General features: G+C 41.8%; 1 protein-coding gene across 2 annotated transcripts; it reads left to right on the top strand.

Annotated features, from left to right (window-relative positions):
- Positions 1-6308: 6308 nt before the first annotated feature.
- On the top strand, positions 6309-22088 carry pla2g6 (phospholipase A2, group VI (cytosolic, calcium-independent)). 2 transcript variants are annotated; one of them, XM_047578054.1, is made up of 18 exons: positions 6309-6617; positions 7304-7513; positions 9059-9239; positions 9739-9926; positions 10510-10606; positions 10871-11053; positions 11237-11345; positions 13753-13869; positions 14942-15032; positions 16136-16299; positions 16387-16537; positions 16645-16781; positions 16998-17075; positions 18775-18929; positions 19072-19123; positions 19483-19598; positions 19691-19764; positions 20993-22088. In XM_047578054.1, exons 1-18 carry the CDS (start codon positions 6409-6411, stop codon positions 21135-21137), a joined length of 2457 nt encoding a protein of 818 aa, XP_047434010.1. In that variant the 5' UTR covers positions 6309-6408; the 3' UTR covers positions 21138-22088. The 2 variants fall into 2 exon arrangements, with proteins under 2 accessions (XP_047434010.1, XP_047434011.1); XM_047578055.1 differs by lacking the exon at positions 16998-17075.
- Positions 22089-22638: the final 550 nt, after the last annotated feature.

Below are 22638 nucleotides of genomic sequence, written 5' to 3' on the forward strand. Positions count from 1 at the left end.
AGGCCTTTCCCTGCCCTCTAAAGCCGAGTGCTTTCAGCCCTCTCTGAGCGAGAAAATTTTTTACGTCAGTAGCCATGTCAGTGAGGGCCCTGAATGCGTCGTCGCTGCTGCTGGCCTACCAAGCGGAGCTACAGGAGGACATGGCTACCTCACCCATCCCAGCCCAGTGGGAAGAAGTGTGTGTCGTGACTGATTTCTGCCTACGTCTGCACAGGTGCGCCATCCAAGCCTCCGGCAGCGCCATGGCCCTTATGGTAGCCCAGGAGAGAGCTAGGTGGCTAAACCTCACTAGCTTATCTCAGAAAAAGAAGACCCAACTCCTCGACGTGCCTGTGGACCCCAAAGGTCTGTTTGGCAGAGACCTTGCGAGGAGACGGACGGCCGGCCGAGGCCACGACAAGCCGGTGGAGTTCAAGGGTGCGTGAGGAAAGAAACCTTTTGCTCCCACTGTGAGGCACGGGGACCAAGCCACCCCGACAGCCACCGCGGGAGCCAAGAAGAAGCGAAGTTGTTCCAACTCAAACCATCACATTCATACGACTGTTTCTAGATGCAGTCGAGTTCAAAGCACGTTCAAAGCGTTTCAGGCTTGTCTGGAACTTTTTCACAGGGGGGCGCTGCTAAAATTCAGAACGTGCCTCCGACTGCTGGGACTGATGGCATCAGCTCTAGCAGTTATTTCAGTGGGTCGTTTGAACATGAGGCCGTTGGGTGGCGTCACTGGGCTTGGATCCTATGCGCCACGGCCATCGCCGGGTTTTGGTCTCAACGACAGGCGTTGTAGTGCTGCACCCTTGGAGACGTACGGCCTTTCTCACTTCGGGCGTTACCATGGGAACGGTCCAGGCGAGAAAAGTTACTTTCCATCCGCGTCCAGAGCGCATGGCCTTATGGGCCTGGCCCGTGAGAGGATAAACCTGTCTATCGCAGGTCTCTCGCAGAGTGTTATTGCAACCATCCAGAGCGCCAGGGCTTCCTCCACACGTTTTGCATATGATGACAAGTGGCGAGCGTTCAAGCAATGGTGCGTAAAAGTGGGAATTGAGGCGTTCCAAAGTCCCGTCTCCATTATTCTTACTTTCTTGATCTACTGGATAAGGGACTATCATTCTTCACTGTCAAAGTGTACTTGGTTGCTATAATGGCGTGCCACATAGGCATTGGGGACAAACCAGTTGGTCAGCATCCTCTCGTTTGTCAATTCATGAAAGGAGCGCGACGCCTCCGGCCGGTATCAACAGACCTGACGGTCACTTGGGACCTGTCCATGGTACTTGATTTTCTCTCTCATCCACCGTTTGAGCCGTTGATGCTAGTGGAGTTGAAAGTGCTATCATTTAAAATGGTGGCACTGGCGTCTGCCAAACACGTTAGTGATATCCATGCACTGTCGGTTAATCCGTCATGTATGCAATTTCTGATGGGGGATTCCAAGGTTTTACTAAAACCTAATCCTGCCTTTGTGCCCAAAGTTTTCAACCTGTCACAGTCCACAAGTGGAACTTTAACCTATACAGTGAATGCTCAGTGCTATTTATACAACTACACCGGATGGCTGTGAGTGCAAAAGCTGCCTATTCAATGCTATTGATAGATACGACTGTAGAAAACATTCAACAGGAGTGAACACCATTACTTATATATACAGATTGAGCATTATTATTGCTAGAATGGGATGACAGTGCTGAGGAGTTCAAATTGCCACATATGCACGTAGTGTGAAATATAAATATATATATAAGAACTGTACAAATAGTTGTGCAAGTGTCCATCTCTGCTGAAAGTGGCTTGTGCAGTGTTTGGGAGTTTAATTGTGTGGGAGTGCGTTGTGCATGTGTGCGGTGGTGTTGGGGAAGTTAGTGAGTTGGAGCAGTGAGAGTAGAGAAAAGCTTCTCAATACTATAACTTCCATTAAGCTAAAATGTAGCGCAGGACTGTTATTATATCAGAATGCATTAGTGTTCGCTGGCGTACCTAATGAACTGTAGAGTGACTGTATTTACACACAACAATACAAAGGCTTGGAGAGGAGACGACATGAAGTGCAGTGAAAGAAAAAACAATGAGAGACAACAAGAATGAAAGGGGAACAGACGAGATAGACTCCACTGGTGATACACTGAAATAAGAAATGAAGTAATGGAGTCCTGTTTGAGGCACATGTATGTAATAATGTGCTCTGGTGACTTGATTGAAGTGCGTATTGATGTGTTGATTTCATTTGACCAGAACACTGTTCCTCCCCTGTCATTTAATTTAATCATGACTGCTCTTTAACCCCAAACACATATCTGCTAGTTTCACCATGATAAGAAAGAGCCAGATCGTTTTCCTGACCTCAAACCTGCAAGTTGTTTGTGTGGTTGAACATAGCCAACGTCAAAATCAATGCACAATAATTCGTGAACTGATACTATTATGGTCATGTTTAGAGGGAAACAGGCAACCACATGTTTTATCTTTCATGTTGGAGGTCTTCCTTATTTTATTTCATTTTTTTTTTCACTTTATCTATATATTTAATTCAATTACTGCTATATATAATTGCTTGGCCAATTAAGCCTGTAAAAGCAGAAGCTCCACATCATTAAATCACTTGTGAATGCAGTCTTAAAAATTGTGGAGAGGAACTCAACAGTTCCCATTAAACTGTTTTTATAAGACATCTTTCCTTTTTTCCGCAAATTACGTATTAGATCCTACGTGTTTCCTTCAGCTTCATATATGTATCAATGACAGAAGTTTGTTTATCTTGTTTCTCCCGCTCTTCTTTTCTCACTATCTTATCTGGAGGTTGCAGGCCGGTTTTTGTAAAGCGTCGATTTGTATTGTTATTGGTGCTATATCAATAAAACTGAATTGAACTGCATTGAGAAGCATGAAAGACATGGCAGCCCTGATCTTCAGGTTCACACTCTGGGACGATTATTGATGTACATGCTTCAGTGAATGTTTAAAAGCAGAGAGAGCAATGATTCATTTTAGGTAAGTAGTGAATGATGCCACTAATTGTGAAAATAAAAATAGCCAAACAGTGAAACATTTATATTTATTTTGATTTGAAATGGAATCACTGTTACGATAAAAATATGTCTTTCAGTTAAGGTAACAGATGCAGGCTGCATTTGCTGCCCTTGGACTCTTCTTGGGGAGATTTGTACTAGACGTTCTCGTAACATGTCTACTCCTGCTAGCTTTAAGAAGCAATGATTGGATATTTTACATCAGTGGATTTATGTGAGAGCGTTTTCCCTCAGGCCTTGTACACAAATGCCACTCATGAATCGTGATGAACCGGCAGCTTTTTAATTTGATGTGTTAGGAAACAACAGAAAAGTAGACAGTCGGAAAAGTAATGGAAAATAAAACAGTAACAGTTTAAGCCCGATTTCTTAATAGTTTAAAACCCCAAAGCTTATGCCAGTGATCTGTTAATATTTAGGATAATTTTCATGGACTAGTCCTGATTTCTGACAACTTTATCATGAACTAGTTGTGGTTTCTCTTTTTTTGTTCATCTTGAGTAAACTTCCAGTAAAAACACGCAGGTTTTAATTTCACTTCGCAGAGAACTGCTGCTATTTCCTTCTGTTCCTCTCAAGTTGTTGAACTGACCTAAAATTGACCTGTCCAAACATCTTGTGTCTTCACTGATGGGACTTTCCACTGTGACGAAAACGTGTCTACCCCTCCACTGGCTGAACACAGACTGTTACACCATTTAGTAACATTAGGTAGCTACTGCTTATTATTCATTTAATGCTCACTTCATCTGTGTTTCGTATCGTCTAATTTATCATTCTGCCATTATTTCCTTTATTGTAAATTATGTTATATTTCCTGTTTATAGTCTCCTTACATTTAACGCACAAATCCACCTGTATAATATGTTCATAGTACCTCAGTCAGTCACTGTGTAAACTTTGCTCACTCATCTATATATATTGTCTCACCTGTACATACGCTTCCAACTGTAAACTCCAGACCTACTTTTTCAGTTTAGCAGGTGGGATTGTTGTGTATTATGCTAAATTTTGTATGAAACGTGCTATACATACACAATAAAGTCTGATTGATTGCTAAATATTGTTAAATATTGTCCATATGCTATAAAAACAATCTGTACCTCATATACCACCCTGTTTATGCTACATGCACTTACTTCTTATTGCACTTCTCCGGGGTGACTGGAGGGTTTGCTGGAAGAAAGTATAGGGTTTCCCTCCGCAAACATTCACTTACTCCCTTATCAATTAAGCTCGTTAATGAGCAGCTAGGGACGGAGGAACAGAAACAGAAAGGGCGAAGGAGGCCGAGGTGTTTATGGGACGAATGTGGTATCTGTGAATTTTTGAATTTTGTTTCTGTAACTTGCTTTAATTGGCATTGACCTTGGTTAGATGGTATACTGCATTTTGTTGCTCTGTACATACACATGTAAACTGACAATAAATTTGAATCTAATCCATAATTTGTCGACAGCGGGTCCCACCGCGGAGGTACTGCAGGGAGGTCACAATATCTTTGGTTGATTAGACAGTTTCATGCATATATGTATATTTTCCCCCACAAATTTAAATTTCTCGAAACACACGTTAACATAAATCCAGTATATTTTAATAAAGGAGGCAGAAGACGTTATATTTCGGTGAGTGCTTCACTCATTCAGTGAGATGGGAGGTGTCCCTACAGTCACCAATTCACACAGTGTGCCACACATAAACATTAATACGTATTGATGTCTATGGTGCCACCATACAGTCAATGTGTGCCACCTGTCAATCTAAGCTTCCTGTACACAGTAGGCCACATCCTATCGCTGCTCAGCCAATCAGAGGTCACATATCACACATTGACTCTGTCAGGTATGTTTATGTTTACGGCAACTGCACGGCCACCCTACTGTTGCAAAAAAAAAAAAAAAAAAGAAAGAAAAAAGAATATTTGAACCTGTGTATTGAATAGCTTAATATTAATGCAAAACAAGGATTATAATGCATATTTATAAATAGCACTAGGCCGAGTTTAATATAGAACACATATAATAAGTAGGGGGTCTCTACTTAATATCTCATCAGTTTGTTGGTCCTTGGCCTAGAAAAAAAAAACCCTGAGGAACCTGGAACCCTATGTCCCACAAAGGTCCCTCGTTGACAGACAAGCCCCCACTCTGCATGTGTTCATTTGTATACACAGTCTGAACGAACGATGTTCTACATGTGCCACAGTGTACGTTTTTATGCGTGTGATCGTGAGTCGCTATCCGTACTGTAGTCACTCACTTGCAAAGCGCTTTGGCACGCCTTAAGCCCCGCCCTCTCCGCCTGGTTCCCGAGCTCTGATTGGCTCAGCTCCCGTCATTCAAGATTTGCAGCCATGTTGGTCTCCGTGACGCTGTCAGAAGTCAGAAGACAAGAGAGCAGCAGCTAGCAGGTAAGAGAGAGAGCGGTCAGCTGCTTTTATTTACCAAGTAATACGATTAGCTGCAGTTGACAGGTAGATAGCTGCGGTATTCGTGTCCAGAATGATTTGGGATCCTTATATTTTGAAATTAAACACGCCTTAAAAGGGATGTTTCGCTGTGACAGTGCGCCGCTTCCAGCGTTGGCATCGAGTCAAACTCATCGTGGATAACTTGAAACTCGTGAACAGCATTGAATGAAGACTCTTGTTCATCGTTTAAAACGAGAAACAGACTTGTTCGTGGTCGGTTTTTGTAGCTAGAAGACGGTATTAGACTGTGACAGCTAGCTGGAGGGTTGACAGCTGCACTGGCTGGTGACAACAACAACACAGTAGCACTGTTTTTATTTTATTTTAATTTATTTAACCTTTATTTAATGAGGTTAGACCCACTGTGATCGGGGGATGTCTTTTACAAGGGAGGCCTGGCCAAGAACACAGAACTAGAGGATAGAAGCAAACAACAAATTAAATGACTTACTGATAAAGAACATGCTTAATTAAAACACTTGCATGCAGAAAGCCTGGACTCTATTGTTTTTGTCAGAGCTTTAAATTCAGTCACAGGTATGAGGTTTCACAGATCCAACCTAAAAACTTTCCTTCCCAATCATGTTCTTATTTCAGGAACAACCATTGAGCGAGAGATTGAGAGATTGTAACCTCCTTGTTTCTATGTTGTTTTCATTAATTATTTAAACCTTTTATGTTATTATCTGTCATTTGTTCCTCTCATCTGGCCATAAATTAGAGACGGCCAGCACCCACGTGGGTTATTGTACACTTGTTCTTAGGTGGTTACACCCCGGCCTGGGGTGTAAATCATTCATTAATGTTGACAAGCTGAATAAGAGCAGAGAGAGACCGGGAGCTGAACACTCCTCCTGCACGAGTTCACACTCGCCGGACTCCACTTCACTGACCTCTGGTGTCGTTCAGGTAATAATGCAGTTCCTGGGCCGGCTGCTGGACACAGTCTCCTCCGTGTCGACCCTCTTCACCAACCCTTACCGGGTCCGAGATGTGCCGCTGTCCGACTATGGAGGGGGAGGCAAGACCCTGCTGCAGGAAGACGGACGCATGATCCTGTACAAAAACAGCCAGTCGTGGGACTGTCTGCTCATGTGCCCCGAGACGCCGGCGATGACTCTGAGGTCAGTATTGACAGCGCGATACAGCCGCTGGTCCAGGCTGGAAGAGGTCGGCTGATGTTAGTATTCTTCAGACGCACATGTTGATATTCTGTGTCTCTTCACAGATCGCTTTCCTCCTTTTATCGTCTTACACTTTATCACATTTGATCTACTCCACGAAACCAAAAAAAATTATCTTAACTAAATTAAATACGTTTAATCTGTATGAACCACTCTTAATTTATTCGGCTATAGCTCTCGAGCAAGTTTGAGGAAAAACGGAAACAGGATTTAAAGCTGAAATCTGAATGTATCAGAAGTTACTAATAGAATAAAATAGCTGTGCTACTTTACATAGAGCTACTTTGAAGACCTGCTCTTTCTTGCAAACATCTTCATATCTCAGCAAATGCTCTAAAAGTTGATTAGAATCAGGAAACAAAATGGGAAACTGAACGCAAATTTGTTTTGTGTACAGTAAGAAAAAGCTAAGAAGTCACGTCAAAAGCAAAAACATGCAATCCAGTTCCAAGACATTCTAGGTCCAGTGTTTCTTGGAACTATCCTATTATTCTTCCTGTTATTACAATCTAATCTGTCGTGCGGCGCTAGTATTTCCACATTCCTAGAGTTCTTTGGCAGTAGTTCTGATTTTCCTCATGCAGTTGTTGTGAAATTGGATTTTGCAACTGTTGGTCTGTCTGCAGGCTGTTTCAAGTGGCGTCAGAGAATGATGCTATGAACTGGTTCCCGCAGTATGCCCTCAAACTTCGACCCTTCTATGAGACAATGCCTCTGAAGGCCGAGACCGTGCAGCCGATCGTGGACTGCATCCGCAGCCACCCAGACTGGAGCTCTGCCCACATAGCTGTAGACACAGGCTTGAGGGAGTGTCTCAAACATAACTATGTACAGAGGTGAGTGGGACACGTTGGGTTTTATTCAGGGTTGGTTCTGACAAGACAATAAAGTCTCAGTGAATCAGTGATTATTTCTTAAGTCATTAATACTCCATGTCAGAGGTCACTCCATCTTCATATTTATTGCTCTCACTCTACAAAATCCCAAAATATTTAATTCACATTAATATGTCAACTGTTCTGTCTTTAGAGGACAACTAAATTTCCAACTAAATGTGGAAAAAAGTTCATTAAAGGACCCGTGTGTGTGCGGTTTAGCGACATCAAGTGGTCAGACTGCAGGTTGCAACTGAATTGCTTCTTCCCTTTCCAGTCGTGCAGGAAACCAACCGTCAACCTCTGGGGCTGAAAACTTAAGCCGATACTTTAAATTTGGCTCCAAAAGTCAATAGGCCTCTGTGTTGCAATGTATAACTTAACGACAGAGATAGATGTATTCACAGCCTGGTTCAAGGGGTGAATATTTATGCAACTTACTCATTTACAGTATATATCTTAATGGTTTGCCCACTTTGAGTGACAGGTGGGAGTACTATACTGTAACAGCAACAGGTGATGCAACAAAACAAGCTTGGTTGACGCGTTGTTGTGTCTTCTGTCTTAAGTGTATTGTAGCTTGTTGCTCTCTCACTGCTAATGTGAATGCACCATTAGGAGTTACCCTCGTACATTATCTCTGCTCAGGCTCCACCTCAGAAATAAAGCTCCTCAGGACACCTATGGGTGATGTCACAGAGGGTCCTTCCATCTTTTATTTTGTGGAATAGCACTCACTCTTAAAGATGTGAAGGTCTCATTCAGATAAAACATACCATTCATAGTTACCGGCCATTAATCATCAAAGAAAACATATGTGGGGATGGCACATTCTACGTCTTCTAATGGATCAGCTGAATCCTACTCCTTTAATACGCTGCTGAGTGAAGGGTTATAATTTATGAGCCTCTTCTATGAAGCAGCCACTAAAAGCGCTCCAGCTAAATGGATGTAATGCAACAAACACTGTTGACAGTTTCTAATGGACTCAAATAAACAGGCCATCGAAACACTGACCGGAAACTTGAAGCTTTCATCCCATTAACTTCACGTCATTTCACATTATTGTCATTCAAAATTGTGTAAGTTTTCTCTTGTTTTCTTGTTTTCTGTGCAGCATAGTTTTCATTTCTATTAGTTCTGTATGATAACCATCTTGACAAAAGCTATCGGAGACATTCAATCTACCTCGGAGGATGTTTCATTTTTGTTAAAGCTAAAAGTCACAGTTTCCACATCTATAAAGTTGTTTTATGAGTTTTATGAAAGTTTCATTTAAAACTAAATTAAATCTGAATTAAAAGGCCTTTGTTGTTAGAACTGAGATTCTTGATGCTTCAGTGGTAAAACCAGAACGACTTTTTGGTCTGCATCACCACACCTTAATAACGACAAAACAAACAGACAAAGAAACCGAAAGCTCTGCAAGACAAATTTCACACTGACATGATTCGAAACCCAGAAGGAAGGAATCCTGGTAAAACTCGTGTCTCATTCCTGTTGCAGTCAGATCAATGCTCGGGATGCTTCAGGCCAGACGCCGCTGCACGTGGCGTGCGAGCGAGGCGACGTGGCGTGCGTGAAGGAGCTGCTGGAGGAAAGCCAGGCTCGCACTGACATCAAAGACCGCAACGGCGAAACACCGATGCACTACGCCTCCAAGCAGGACTCTCCCATCATCATCCAGGTGAGACTCAGCGGGAGGGAAGGTTCAATTCTGGTTCGTGTCCACGGGTTTACGTAAGCAGCTGTGCAATGAATTGTGGCAGCAGTGTCCATGTGACTCATCTCCCTCTGGAAACAATTTCACCAACTCCATGGGTTATTCTTCTCCCTCGCCAAGTGCTCTTGTCATATAAAAGAAAGTTTCCAAATATATTGCCATGTTGGTCGTTTTTTTAAGGGTGCAGACAGAAAAAAGAAGTTTTTTGGTGCAGCTCTTCATCTAATAGCTCACTGTGGCTGCTCCTTCTTGTTCAGTTACCAAAAATGGTGTCTTGTTTAGATGGACTGATAAACACAGTTACCAAGACAACTTCCTCATAAAAATTAACTTGTGTTTTGCCAGTTAAATTTTTTTTTTAATATGAATCTGCCACAGTTAAATTGAACTGACCTTTAAAAACATGATTAACCCTCCACCATGTTTGTTTGTCCATGCTTCCCACATTTCCTCCCTCGTCCAGGCCCTGTGCTCCCGGTTGTGCTCGGGGGTGAATGAGCTGAACAGCAACGGGGAGACGCCGCTCCACGTGGCGTGTCGCTTGGGCCGCGTGGAGTCCGTCAAAGCCCTGCTCGGGGGTGGGGCCAAGTGTGGCGTCGTCGGTGGTGCAGGCTACCCCATCCACAGCGCCATGAAATACAGCGAGAAGGGGTGAGTGGGAGAAAGGGTGACGACGATACGGCTAAAGCTGGGGAGACGCTACAGAAATTCACAAAGTCTTTACAGATTTTGAAAAGACTGTGGACCAGACTCTTAACAACTGAGCCTGATCACAGACTGCATGATTTGTCAAACCTATAGACTGTATATAAATATGTACAGCACGTCCCCACTTCCTTGCATTGGCCAAACTGCCCTTTTTTTCCCCGGGGGTACGGGCGGCGCCATCTTCCGACTATGGAACCAGAGTCTGTTCAGTATCAGTACTAGTGCAGACTTTGGCCAACTGGGAATAACAGGTAAAATCTGGCAAAAAAAAAAAACTACAGTATGTCTCCAGATTTATGAGTTATTTTTGATTACTCCTGTAGACTGTGAGTATTTGAAATGTACAGTACAATGAATGTAAGTCAAATCTAATACGAATGTGTTTAAGATTAAGAACAGTGTTTTTGAGAAAATCAAACCTCTTGTTCTTGTGCTAAAAAACTAAAATGGTGAAGCGTGCTGAAGGCCGTACTAAAACATATTAAGATATACAGTAAATGGGTTTTATCTGTTTGTTTTCCTTCAGCTGCGTTGAGGAGATCCTCAAAGCAGATCCAGGCCAGCTCCAGGCTGAGGACTCCTTGTACGGGGGGACGCCTCTCCACTGGGCCAAAACCGCTGAGGTTAGACGTATCGACATTACTGCATTTAGTGGTTAGAAATCGATAATGAGCTGTTCAAATTACAGTTTTCCACTGTGGTAGTGTATATCGGCAAAAAGGCAAGGTTTCTGCTTTGATGAAATGTAAATAGATGTTACACCTGTCTGAGAAAACACTCCTGTAAAACATTTAAACTTACACTGTGTCTCAGCTCCTTGCTAGTGATTGGAGGTGTTAGCATTAGACGGATTAGCATCATGTCACCTGGTTCTGTGCCTGCACCAGATGTGTCGTCTGCTGCTGGAGCACGACTGTGCGGTGAACTACCTCAGTAAGACCGGAGAGAGCGCCCTCCACATTCTGACCAAGAAGGGCCGCTTCGAGGCGGCCATGGTGCTGCTCACCCACGGGGCTAACGCTAACATGAAGGGCCAGGATGGCAACACAGCCCTGCACCTAGCTATGAAGGTGTGTGTGTGTGTGTGCATGACAAATACTGAGAATCTTATCTTCCAGGTTCAGTGTTGTTTGACTTTACCACAGAAAGAGAGAGAAAAGGAAAAGATTAGAAGAGTTGTAAAATCTCAAGTTGCGTCACACATGGACCACGGTTACAAAAGTGAAGTAATTTGTCTTGTCGGTGTTCAATAGATGGACCACATGGAACTAATCAAAGCTCTGATCGTGTTCGGGGCTGATGTGGAGATCCACAACGACCTCGGAGAAACACCCGGACTCATTGCTGCACGCACCAGCAAAGGTAAGAGACGGAGAAAAGGTGGAAGATACAGCTTCGATCGGTTTCTTGGATGAGTCTGGGTTAGCGAGTCTGACCTAACAAACCCGTTTGGTCATGTGGTCTCTTATAAAGCATGAAGTCTAATATAGATGGAAAAGACCTGCATGAAAATGATTAGTTATTAGTGGTTTTGAAAATCATGAACTAAACTGATCTTGTTTTAAACCTTGCTTAACAGTACTCGTACGTTGTTATGTGACTACTGTGGAGCAGCATGGTTGGAAAGTTTGCATACGGTGTAGGAGAAGAGTAGATTTAACTCATCCTCACAGGACCCACATATGGAAAAATATAAACAAAAACTCTCAAAATTAGGCCGTTGAACAAAAAAAGTAACTAATTAATTCCTTTTCATCGTCTGCTCACACTTGTACACCACGTCAACAGTAGAGGGCGATGCTACAGTGAGTCAGACTTGGACTTGTATTACATCTTTTAATAAGAAATCAACACTTACCGTTTATATGGCAACGAATATACTACTTATAATTAGAACAAATAAAATGAAAAATGTCTCCTGTAACGTCCTTAATTTGAACAGACTATATTTAGGGTTCACATTTAACTCAACATGGAAGGCGTGTAGGCGTTAGAAGCTCTTATTTTAAGTCCTCTGTGAATGATCAGGGGAAACAGTTCAGTTGTCTCCGACACTAAACCCCCTGCATTTAATTGAACAGTAGAAACAAGACCAACCTAATTTACCAGTTTTCTTTGCCCAGTTCTCTGGAATTAGTGCGACTTTTGACCGAGGGGTCGTCCTAACTGTACCAGCTTGCCAGTTCTCTGGAATTAGTGCGACTTTTGACCGAGGGGTCGTCTGTAACTGCTCATCTGGAGCTGAATGGGCTCAGTTTTGTCCACAGTTACAGTTTTCACAGCACGTCATCAGCGCGTCACACATCTGGAAGTTGCCATGTTGGAGCCACTCAGCAACCAAACCAAACCAAACCATTTGGAAACAAAGCACACAGACTGAAGTATATATTTGTAATTTTTGATTTTTGATCTTTGTTGACCTGTCACTCCAACAGATGGCACCCACTCGGGGGTCGTCCTTCTGATAAAGTCTGATGTGGTTTAGTGAATTATATTATTATCGTTACACTAGAGAGTTTAGGAAGATCGTGGTTTAGCTCGATTTTTTAGGTTTCGACGTTGGGAATAACGTGCAGGAAAGGCCGCTCGGTGCGCCGGGGGCCGCCTGCGACGAGGGCTGTAGCCTCAACACATGGGGAGGATGCTCTACCCACTGAGCGAAACACCGCCCCCTGTTTTTCACAGTTGGTACAACCAAAAACAGGGCAATAATTCACCATTTTCCATGATCTCCTGGCACTTTACTTACCCTGCTGAGTTCCTCCAACATGGCAACTTCGGGAATTATGACGAGTTGATGACGCACTGTGAAAACTGTTCAGAACTGAGCGACGTGCAGCAGAAAATCTAATAAATAAAATAATTTAAAGAGGAAATAAATTCCTTCTCTGGGGACAGGTGGAAAGAATAATGTAAGACCTCAAACAAAGAAAGAACTGTGTAAGCAAATAACAACATTTTAAAATGTTGTTATTTCTATTATTATTATCATTGTTATTTAGCAGAGCTGGGAGAAAACTTTGAATGGTGACATAGTAATACTGACAAGGGGTGGGGCTTGATAAGCGTGGTGCTTCCCTTCACTGCTTTTCCAACATTACTAGTATTTTAAGTTACGTAGTATTAATATTAGTATTTTTAGTTTTCTGTCTTTTGTTTCTTTTCAATTGTATATGCATTTGATGCATTTCTTTCCTTCTGAGTGTTTGAAATAAAAATTCAACTAAAAAAGACAACTAAATGTCAAAAGTCCATGGGTCATATAAATGGCGATCAGTGTCTGGGGACTCTCGGCCTTAATTGGCATAAATTTCATTTATTCTGTTGAAATGTTTTCAGTCAATAAACTAAATCGTGAGAGGAGAATTTAAAGAGAATTGGTGCCGACATTTTTGATTTCATTGATCTTTGAAGAAGTGGAAACCAAATCAGACTGATGAGTGGAACAAGACACACATCGATAAATATTTTTAAACTTCAGAGACAGATAGAAAGACAGAATATTTGTTATTTACTCAGTAGAAGTGTAGATCATTAATTGGTGGGTGGAGAGACGGAGAAATACTCGCAAATTGATTTTATTATTTACTGATTTCGAAAATGCATGATAACCTCTAACAGCAGCTTATGTTCCTGCTTTCTCTCTTCCTCTTTCCTCTCTCTCCTTCTTTATTCTCTCTCTCTCTCTCTCTGCTGTGTGTGCATGTCTAACATGTGTGTTTGCCTGCCTGTGTGTGTGTGTGTGTGTGTGTGTGTGTTAACATGAAAGGTCCCAATAGAAAGATACTGCTGGACATGCTGTGTAGTGTAGGAGTCCAGCGTTGCCTCCCTCCCTCCCCTGGCAGCCCTCCTCCCATCTCCAACACGGCCAGGCCTCAAGGCATAGGTAACACCATCGACCCTCACCCCTGCCTCCCCCTCAGATGGAAGGAGTTGTTTTTATTTTCCAGTTTTCCATATAAATTCCTTTTTTTATTAGATTATGTAAATCCTGAAGATGTTATGACAACTTTCTTATTATACTCCAACATTTTACTTTTAAAGATGTGTCTTTTATAGATTTCTCTTTCTGTAGGTGCAGTTTAATATAATATAATATATTATATTGAATTATATTAATATAATATAAGGCGAGACACTACAGGTGAATAGGGTCACGTTTTAAACTAACAGATATCACCATGAAACTTCTCCAGTTAGTTACTTACATAAATACAAAGATTTTTTTTGCATTACAAGTTTTCTCTGAATTTATATTTAAATATGCAAATGAGGATGTATCCACTTAAATATGCGCTAATTTGCATGCATTTCCAGAACAGAGATCTATATAATGGCTAAAGTGAGATTCAAAATTCTTGTTTCGTTTAGTTAATGTATTAGATATCCAGGTATGTACAGAGAGGATTTTGGATATCTCTTTTTATCACTTCATAAATCACAAAATACTGTCAACAGTCAAAGGATAGTCATTTTTGGTCATGTTTTTTGGCGTAAAATGTTCTATAAATCAGGATCTGGATGGCGTATGAAAAATCCTCTCCGTAAATACCTGCAGAATGTAGTTAGGAATAAATCTGGGAAGTTTGGTATGTGTAAGAGCTACTGGAGTGGAGATTTTGAAGTTTTAAAGTTTTACAATGCAAAATCATGTATATTTTTATTGGAAACCACTTTGTACCAAAACACTGTGTGAAAAAACTGTGTCTCGCTTTAATACAGTTTATAACTCGTCAAGATCATAGCTATAGATCATAATCCATGAAACCAGCAACATTTCATTTTATTGTTATGGACTCGCCCCAAAATAAAAGTTCTGAAAATGGCTGTAGTGCCACTGTAATGATATGGAAACAGTGGAAGCATGTACCCGTGTACCTTCCCTCTCCTTCCCATTATCCATGAATTTGATTCCATGTGTTGCTCCTGTATCAAACGCTGTTGTAATTGACCCACAGGCTTTGAAGACATCATGTACGTTGGGGCTGCGATGGGAGCAATGAGCAAAGGCATATGTGAATTAGATGGCCACAAAATGGACAAAAGGAAGTGAGTATGAGTTTTATTATAAAACAGGAGCGTCCTCAGAGAAACATTACACCGTCTGCTGTTGAAAATATTATGGATACAGTTAAATTACAAAAACTTCTGACCCCCAACCAGAAGGGTCCTTCCCCCTTGTCAAGTCCTGACCTTCCTGTGTTTCTCTGTTAGACAAACAGTGTCTTGTTTGTCTAACACAGCAACACACTTGTTGGTCATCAGACCAAACCCAAAACCAACAAAGGGTCAATTGTTGAACTGTAGTGAAAAAAAAGATGTTTGTTCCTTCTGTTTCCTCTTTTTATTTTGTAAGCCTCTACCTTGGTGTTTCCCTTTGTTTGTATGATTGGTTTCTCCTTCAACCCCTGAGCCCATGTAAGTGTATATATACACCGATCAGCCACAACATTAAAACCACTGACAGGAGAAGTGAATGACATTGACCATCTTGTGAGAAGTCAGTGTTCCACTGGGAAACTTGTGGACCTGGCATTCATTCATGTGGATGTTACTTAGACATGTAGCACCCACCTAGACCAGACCAGGTACCCCCACCCCCCATAGCAATGAGACTCACTGATGTGAGCAGCAGGATGCAGCCAAAAACAGTTTAGGAGTAACTTAAAAAAAAAAAACATGAAGAACAGCACAAGGTGTTGGCCTGGCCTCCAAATTCACTACATCCCAAACTGATCAAGTATCTGTTAGATGATCCACAGAGGCCCCTCCCCTCAACCCATAGGACTCAAAGGCCCCCACTAACAACATCCTGTTACCAGGCACCACAGGACACCCTCAGAAGGTCCATGTCCTTTCTCTGATGAGCCAACTGTTTTTGAGAGACCTACACAATATTATGAAGGTGGTCATAATGTTATTCCTGATCAGTGTATGTAGTCCCATCTTTCTCGTTGTCCCTAACCAAGGGACAAACAGTTGAGTTGAGTTTCCTCTGTGTATTTCTGAGTTTTTATGACCGTGCCTACCATGCAGGACTTTTTGTTCCAAATGTAGTCCGTTTCATTAACGTTTACTGAAAATTTGTTGTTTTGCCTGTTGTGTGAACTCAGTGTTAGATGTGAGCATATACGTTGTCCTCTGTCCTCCAGGATGGACAAACTGCTTTGCCTAGACGGTGGAGGCATTAAAGGCCTGGTGCTGATCCAGATGTTGATCGCTCTGGAGAGGGAAGCAGGAAAACCCACCAGAGAGCTCTTCGACTGGGTCGCCGGCACGAGCACGGGGGGCATCCTGGCCCTCGCTATAATCCACGGTGGGTATCTGTTTCCTTTTACGTTTCTTAGAGCTTTTTACTGCGTGGAATCACAGACAACAATTTGTACATTTCTGGCACATGCAGGTAAGTCCATGGAGTACCTGCGCTGCCTGTACTTCAGGATGAAGGAGCAGGTGTTCAAGGGGTCCAGACCCTATGAGTCGGCACCGCTGGAGGACTTTCTGAAGAAAGAATTTGGAGAAAACACCAAGATGGCAGACGTCCAGTACCCCAGGTCACTGTTAGCTGATGGTGTGAAGAGGGAAAGCCTCTTGGAGGATTGGGAGTGTCCACATGAAGTAGTCCTGCTCCTATTTATTTCATTTCTCTTTCTCTGTACAGGGTGATGGTGACCAGTGTTTTGGCGGACAGGCATCCAGGCGAGCTTCACATCTTCAGGAACTACAACCCTCCATCCATCCACAGAGAGCCCCCCTACGCCACCACCGCCACCTTCCAGCCTCTCACCGTCCCACAAGGTGCTTAGAAAATAGTGTTTGTTGGGCTAGTTGGCTCTAGTCCTGAAATGTGGTACTGTGGGGATAGTGGAGTACACTGATTACACCACAAGTAAGACGCACGAGAAACATGAGGAGGAAGGTCCTGGGTGGTGTCACAAAGCACTGCGTTCGTGTGTCATCACATTCATGAAGTTGTGTTTTGTTGTTTGAGCGCCAGCCGTGTTGTTGTTGCAGGATGGGAGGATGAGGATGTGTTGATAGTAGGATACACAGAGGAGCCGCCAAGAAAGCGTAGGAAGGTGACAGATGAAGGTGTGTGGACGTATGTGCATGTGTGTGTAGGTATCTGCAAGACCTTTAAGGTACGCACACACCAAGTCAACATTAAATAAACATCACCTGTGACTTGAAAACAACACAAAGAATGCAGCACTGGGAGGCTAGGAGCTATAGGAGCTAGTCTCTCTTAAACTGATCAGGTCTCTACAGTTTCTTCTTTAATTGTGACTTATAGAGTTTTCATCCAAGTAGCTTGTTCAGTTCTAAAGGATAAATGGTTAGTTTGGGTTCAAATAGGAACATTGATGGAGCATTGATGGGTGTAAACCATCAGAAACAAGCACAACTCGGGTTGGTTATTGACTAGACACTTATATGACTAACATAAGTCAGTTTTTCTTCTCATGTGCTGGTTCTACAAGCTCAGAGTGATTTCTCCGACCGACTCATTCCTTAATATTCAACATGTCGAATCATCTGAAAAGTAGATGCAAGGAGTTCCACTGGTGCCAATGCTGCGACACAAACCAGAGTAAAAACAGAACAGACCGTCGGATGGAGTTTGGAAAGTGGACGACTGCCGGTTTGGTTTGTCACAGTCTTCAGACAGTATGAAATACTCTTGAATTTATCTCAGTCTCTTCTGTCCTTGGTTTAAGGTTGGTTTATAAAGCATCTGATTGTGCGCTGTCTAGGGTTGAGCATTATCTGCTTATCGATCCAATTCTTTATCACTTGCCTTAGAAAAAGTGGGCATTTGTGGTTTTGTGTAAACAACGGCAATTTCATTGAGTTTCTAAACAAGGGATAAGGAAATCAATAGGAAAGTGGTCACTGGATCCCCACAAATGTTTGATCCTGTTGGTGGCGATGCTACACTTTCCACCGTTTCTGTCTCTCCGCCATCGTGTCTTCTTTGTCGTCACGTGATGTGAATGATGTGAATGACCTGCTTAAAGATTCTTCTTCTTCTTTCGTTTTATGGCGGTTGGCAAATAACTTTTAGGAGCATTCCCACCACCGTCTGGACTGGGATGTAAAGATTTGGCGCGAAAAGTACTGATGAGCTGAACCACTTGGAAGGGTTAGGTTTAGGTGCCCATCCCTACTCTTAAATTTATCGTAGTATCTTCTGTGATTGGCGTTGGTTTATAAAGTGTTAAACATCTGATTGTGTGCTCTTAAACCAAAAGTTGGATTCATCCATCCATCCATTCATTCTCAGCCCGTTAGCTGAGCTAAATAACAATACCCTGAAGCATTATGATCGTATACCGAAAGACTTTCATCTTGATTCATAAACTATAGTATAAATATATTGAAAATGTCTTAAAAATTTAAAAGAGGTGATTCCTTAGAAGGAAGACTACTAGACAATCGGTCCTCCAGGTTCAGGTACACAACACAGCAAGTAACTTAATCAATATTAGCAAAGTAGAGGTTTAGAGGATTGGTGGTATTGTTGCTGCTGCTGCAGAGTTTACATGAGGATGATGAGAAGTAGTGTTGTTTGGATTAGTCCAAGCTTTGTAGGCTTTGAGAAAACATTTGCTGACTTTGACAAAAAGCTTCTTAAATTACATTAGAGTGACGAACTCAGCAAACATCCTGAGACAGGGTGATCATATTTGGTCAAGGTTTTGTTGGAGAGAATATTCTTTAGCACATTTTAACATGTATTTGGTTTGTGAGTGTTATTTTTTTGATTTTTTGACTCATTCGTTTTCATCAGAACAACTGGTGTGGAGAGCTGCACGCTCCAGCGGTGCGGCTCCTACCTACTTCCGACCAATGGGGCGCTTCCTGGACGGCGGGCTGCTGGCCAACAACCCGACTCTAGATGCCATGTCAGAAATCCATCAGTACAACAAGGCCTTAAAAGCAGAGGTAGGAGATTACATTTATCAGTTTTATTTTTATTCCTCTCTTGGTCTTAAATGAAGTGCTCAGTGAATTTGTAACTCTAATACTAACAGGTAAGTCGTTCATGTTTTATTGGGTTGTTTATTTATCTCTTTCTGTCTCTCAGGGCCATGAGAAGGACATCAAGAAGTTGGGAATAGTGGTCTCCCTTGGTACAGGTAATTGTGTCCCAACCAGTTAACACCTGCTGTTAAACTGCATCCTGTGTGATCTGATCAGGAGTGAGCAGCTTTTAAGTTCAAGTGTGAACAAAATGCATTTAAGTTGTGTGAACACAATGCATCATGGCACACACTGAAGGACTGACTACACAACTTAAGTCCTCTGCAGAGTATATTCATTATTTAATATATTTTGTCCTTATGGGTAATTTCATCATTAAATGTGTATTTTACATGTCATTAATTATCGTTGTGAATTGATGTTTGGAAACTGACCTTGAGGAATTAAGTTTGTACATTTCTATAGCATATTTTAGGCTACGCTTGGTAGTAAGCGTCACAACATATGTCTCCAGGTAAACCTCCTCAGGTGGTGGTGAGCTCCGTGGATGTTTTCCGACCCTCCAACCCTCTGGAACTGGCCAAGAGCTTTGTAGGAGCAAAGGAGCTGGGCAAAATGCTGGTGGACTGTGTGAGTACAACAGTTCTTTATATATATATGTGTGTTATAATTAGACAGTTTCTACGTAGTTGTTATAATTGTGAAAACTTCTTCCCGGACAGTGTACAGACTCTGACGGTTGTGCAGTGGACCGGGCCAGAGCCTGGTGTGAAATGATCGACACCATCTACCACAGGTCAGCTGACTATTAGTTCTCCTTTTAGCTACATCTTCTGTTGTTCTCATGTCTTTATCTGATTAAAGTTGACCTCATCCCCCTTTTTTTTCCACACAGATGTTCTTTGATGTTGTAGTTTTTCTAAGATGTGTTGCAACATACCGACCGGCTTGCAAAGAGCAAGTATTTATCTGCTGTCGCTCGCATTATCATTATTATTATTATTATTATTATTAGAATATTTAAAAGGGTACATGTTCGATAGTTGTGCCTGTGTGAAACTGAAGAGCATAGATTAAGAGAGTTTGTACCTAAAGAAGAAACTTAACACGTTAAAGGCCTGATTTTAGTTGAACCTCCTGTTAGTCAACAAGATAAAGTTATGACCAGACTCACAGCATGCAACACGTAGGTAGGTGGGTGGGTAGGTAGGTAGGTGACATAAATCCTCATCTTCCTGTTCAGCTTCTATAAACTGATTCAGATGTTGTTGTGATAACAGCTTCTCAGTTCTGGGGAAATCCAGACGTTGATGTGCATTTGTAATTTTTACCAAAATACAACATTAGTACAACCAGCACATTTTAATATAGCAACTATTTGAAGGCAGTGCAGCAGAGTTTTTTTTTTACTCTGGTTAGGTCAATGCTCTCACTACGAGGAACTTATCAGGAAATGATACTTACTAGGAGGATGCTGACTCACACACTTGTCCTGTGAAGGATCATCTCAGGCTCAAGCTCTAACGCAGCCTGAGCAAATCTCATGGCAAATAAAGAAGAACCTCTAAAGATTCAAGACGTTTATTGTCATATGCAAAGTAGATACGATGAAATTCTTACTGTGAATTCTCCCCTACCAACAACCCTAAACCAATAAAAGAAATATCAAACCTCTGATATATACCTAATTAAAGCAAAGTGCATGTGGAATGTGTTATATTAACCTCATTAAAACCAGAGTTTGTAAAGTTCTGCTATGGATACAGTCAGTGGGAGCGATGGACACATGAGGCAGAGTGTGAGCTGTTGAGGGTACGAACTGTGAGTCTTGTCGTCCTTGATATCACGCTCCTGTAGCGTCTCGCTGATGGCAGGAGTGATAAAGACATTACCCTGCTTCTATTAATGTCCTGTAGTTGACTGTAACAGTTTTTTTTTCTTGCCTTACTGTCCTGGGCAGGGCAGTTGACAAACCAAACTGTGAAGTGTTTTACACATGACTGTGTTAACTGTGTTTTGTGCAGACTCAGTCCCCAGCTGTCTCAGGAGGTCCTGCTGGATGAGGTGAGCGACGCGGTCCTGGTGGACATGCTGTGGGAAACCCAGATGTACCTGTATGAGAAGAGGGAGATCCTCCAATCTCTGGCAAAACTACTACTGGAGAACTGACAGCAAGAGAAAACCACGAGTAGAGGGAGAGTGTTTGAGCTCGGCTCTAAGAGCAGTACTGCCATTTGTCTTGATTCAGGACTCTAATGTTTGTTTCATCTTTACAAAAAATAAATAAAATAAGACTAATATGTGAGTTCACAGCAACACATGTGCAAAACATGGCAGGAACTGAAAACTAATACAGGAAACAACAGAGTCTGTAGCCTATTGAAAGGCCACATATGTAGCATCTCTGAACCCGTCATTACTGTGGTTTACTAGGTTTACTCCTTGTATGTGAGTTGAAGGAGAGGCTGGTTTTCATTTCTTCAGCTGGTACATACAGGGGAAATGTTAAGAGGAAGTGGTATTAACTGAATCTGAAGATGAATAGCCCACGCACTGACACCTCACAACGGTGTCTGAGATAAAAGTCTCCTCCTTGTTCCTTTTTCACTGGTTCCCAAATTGCAAAGAAATTGACAATATATAGTGTTTTTACTAATGCCACATGATCGAATCTGTGATACAAGCAGAAAATCTGCATTTTGCTGCAGTGTAGTTTGGATGATGGTGGTGGTGATGAACCACTTCTGCCTTATGTCTGGGACCCGTATTTGTACCTTTCTTCTTTCCACAACACACTTTCACACATCTGTTATCTATTTATACTCTCGTTCAACCTCACACATGTTAATAAACTGCCTGAACAATACACAGTTAAACCTCCCAGTCACTGTGAAAGTGTCTTGAACACATATTATTTAACTTATATTATTGAAACTGGCATGAAAACGAGACTTGAACGATCATTTATGTGAAGGACAAAGGAGAATTAGGAATTAATTGCTGCTACTTTCACAACATAAACAGGAGGCAGCAAAGTATTTTCTATCGTTTCTTTTTGTTTTGTTTTGTATTAATTGCTGAAGTGTATACTAGTATGGTAATAAAATATATTAATATTAATCTCTGATGTATCCATGACTGATTTGTCCTTTTGGGGTTAGCTAATAGGATTCTTATTTAATTAAGAAAATTGTTAAGGTCGTTGGTTCATATTTATTGTGTTGAGTTACACTTAGATGAATTGTAAAACAAGACGATAATATACAAATACACAAATTTGTTTTATTTTTAACATTGCCACGGAGACACGGCGTCTCCATGGCAATGTGTCCGCCTGTGAGCTAATTACCGTTGCTAACATTAGCTGCTCAGGAACCGGAAGATGGTAAAATGCCTCGTACATGTGCTGCTTGTAATTGTTCTAACCGTTTAGGTATCCAAACCAAATCCATTGGAATTACCTTTCACAGGTAAGTCTTAAAAATTACACTTGATCGTATTTCAGCCATATTCTGCATAATCTTTCACCATTATAACAGTGTTTTCGGAGCGTAATTTGTCAACGTTACGGTTAATACCATGGATTCCCGCGCAGAATTCATTTATTCGTTTAGTGGTATTTACTTAGTCTGCTCACGGTATTATATCTGTTATTTTCGATTAATCAAAA

The sequence above is a fragment of the Mugil cephalus genome, chromosome 2 (genome assembly GCF_022458985.1).
Source record: "Mugil cephalus isolate CIBA_MC_2020 chromosome 2, CIBA_Mcephalus_1.1, whole genome shotgun sequence".
In the NCBI taxonomy this organism is placed as follows: Eukaryota; Metazoa; Chordata; class Actinopteri; order Mugiliformes; family Mugilidae; genus Mugil; species Mugil cephalus.

Excerpts from the sequence above, each read along its gene's own strand:
- pla2g6 (XM_047578054.1), top strand. The coding sequence starts at position 6,409 with ATGCAGTTCCTGGGCCGGCTGCTGGACACAGTCTCCTCCGTGTCGACC. Across the intron at positions 7,514-9,058 it reads AAACATAACTATGTACAGAG|TCAGATCAATGCTCGGGATG; the intron begins GTGAGTGGGACA and ends TTCCTGTTGCAG. Across the intron at positions 10,607-10,870 it reads ACTGGGCCAAAACCGCTGAG|ATGTGTCGTCTGCTGCTGGA; the intron begins GTTAGACGTATC and ends TGCCTGCACCAG.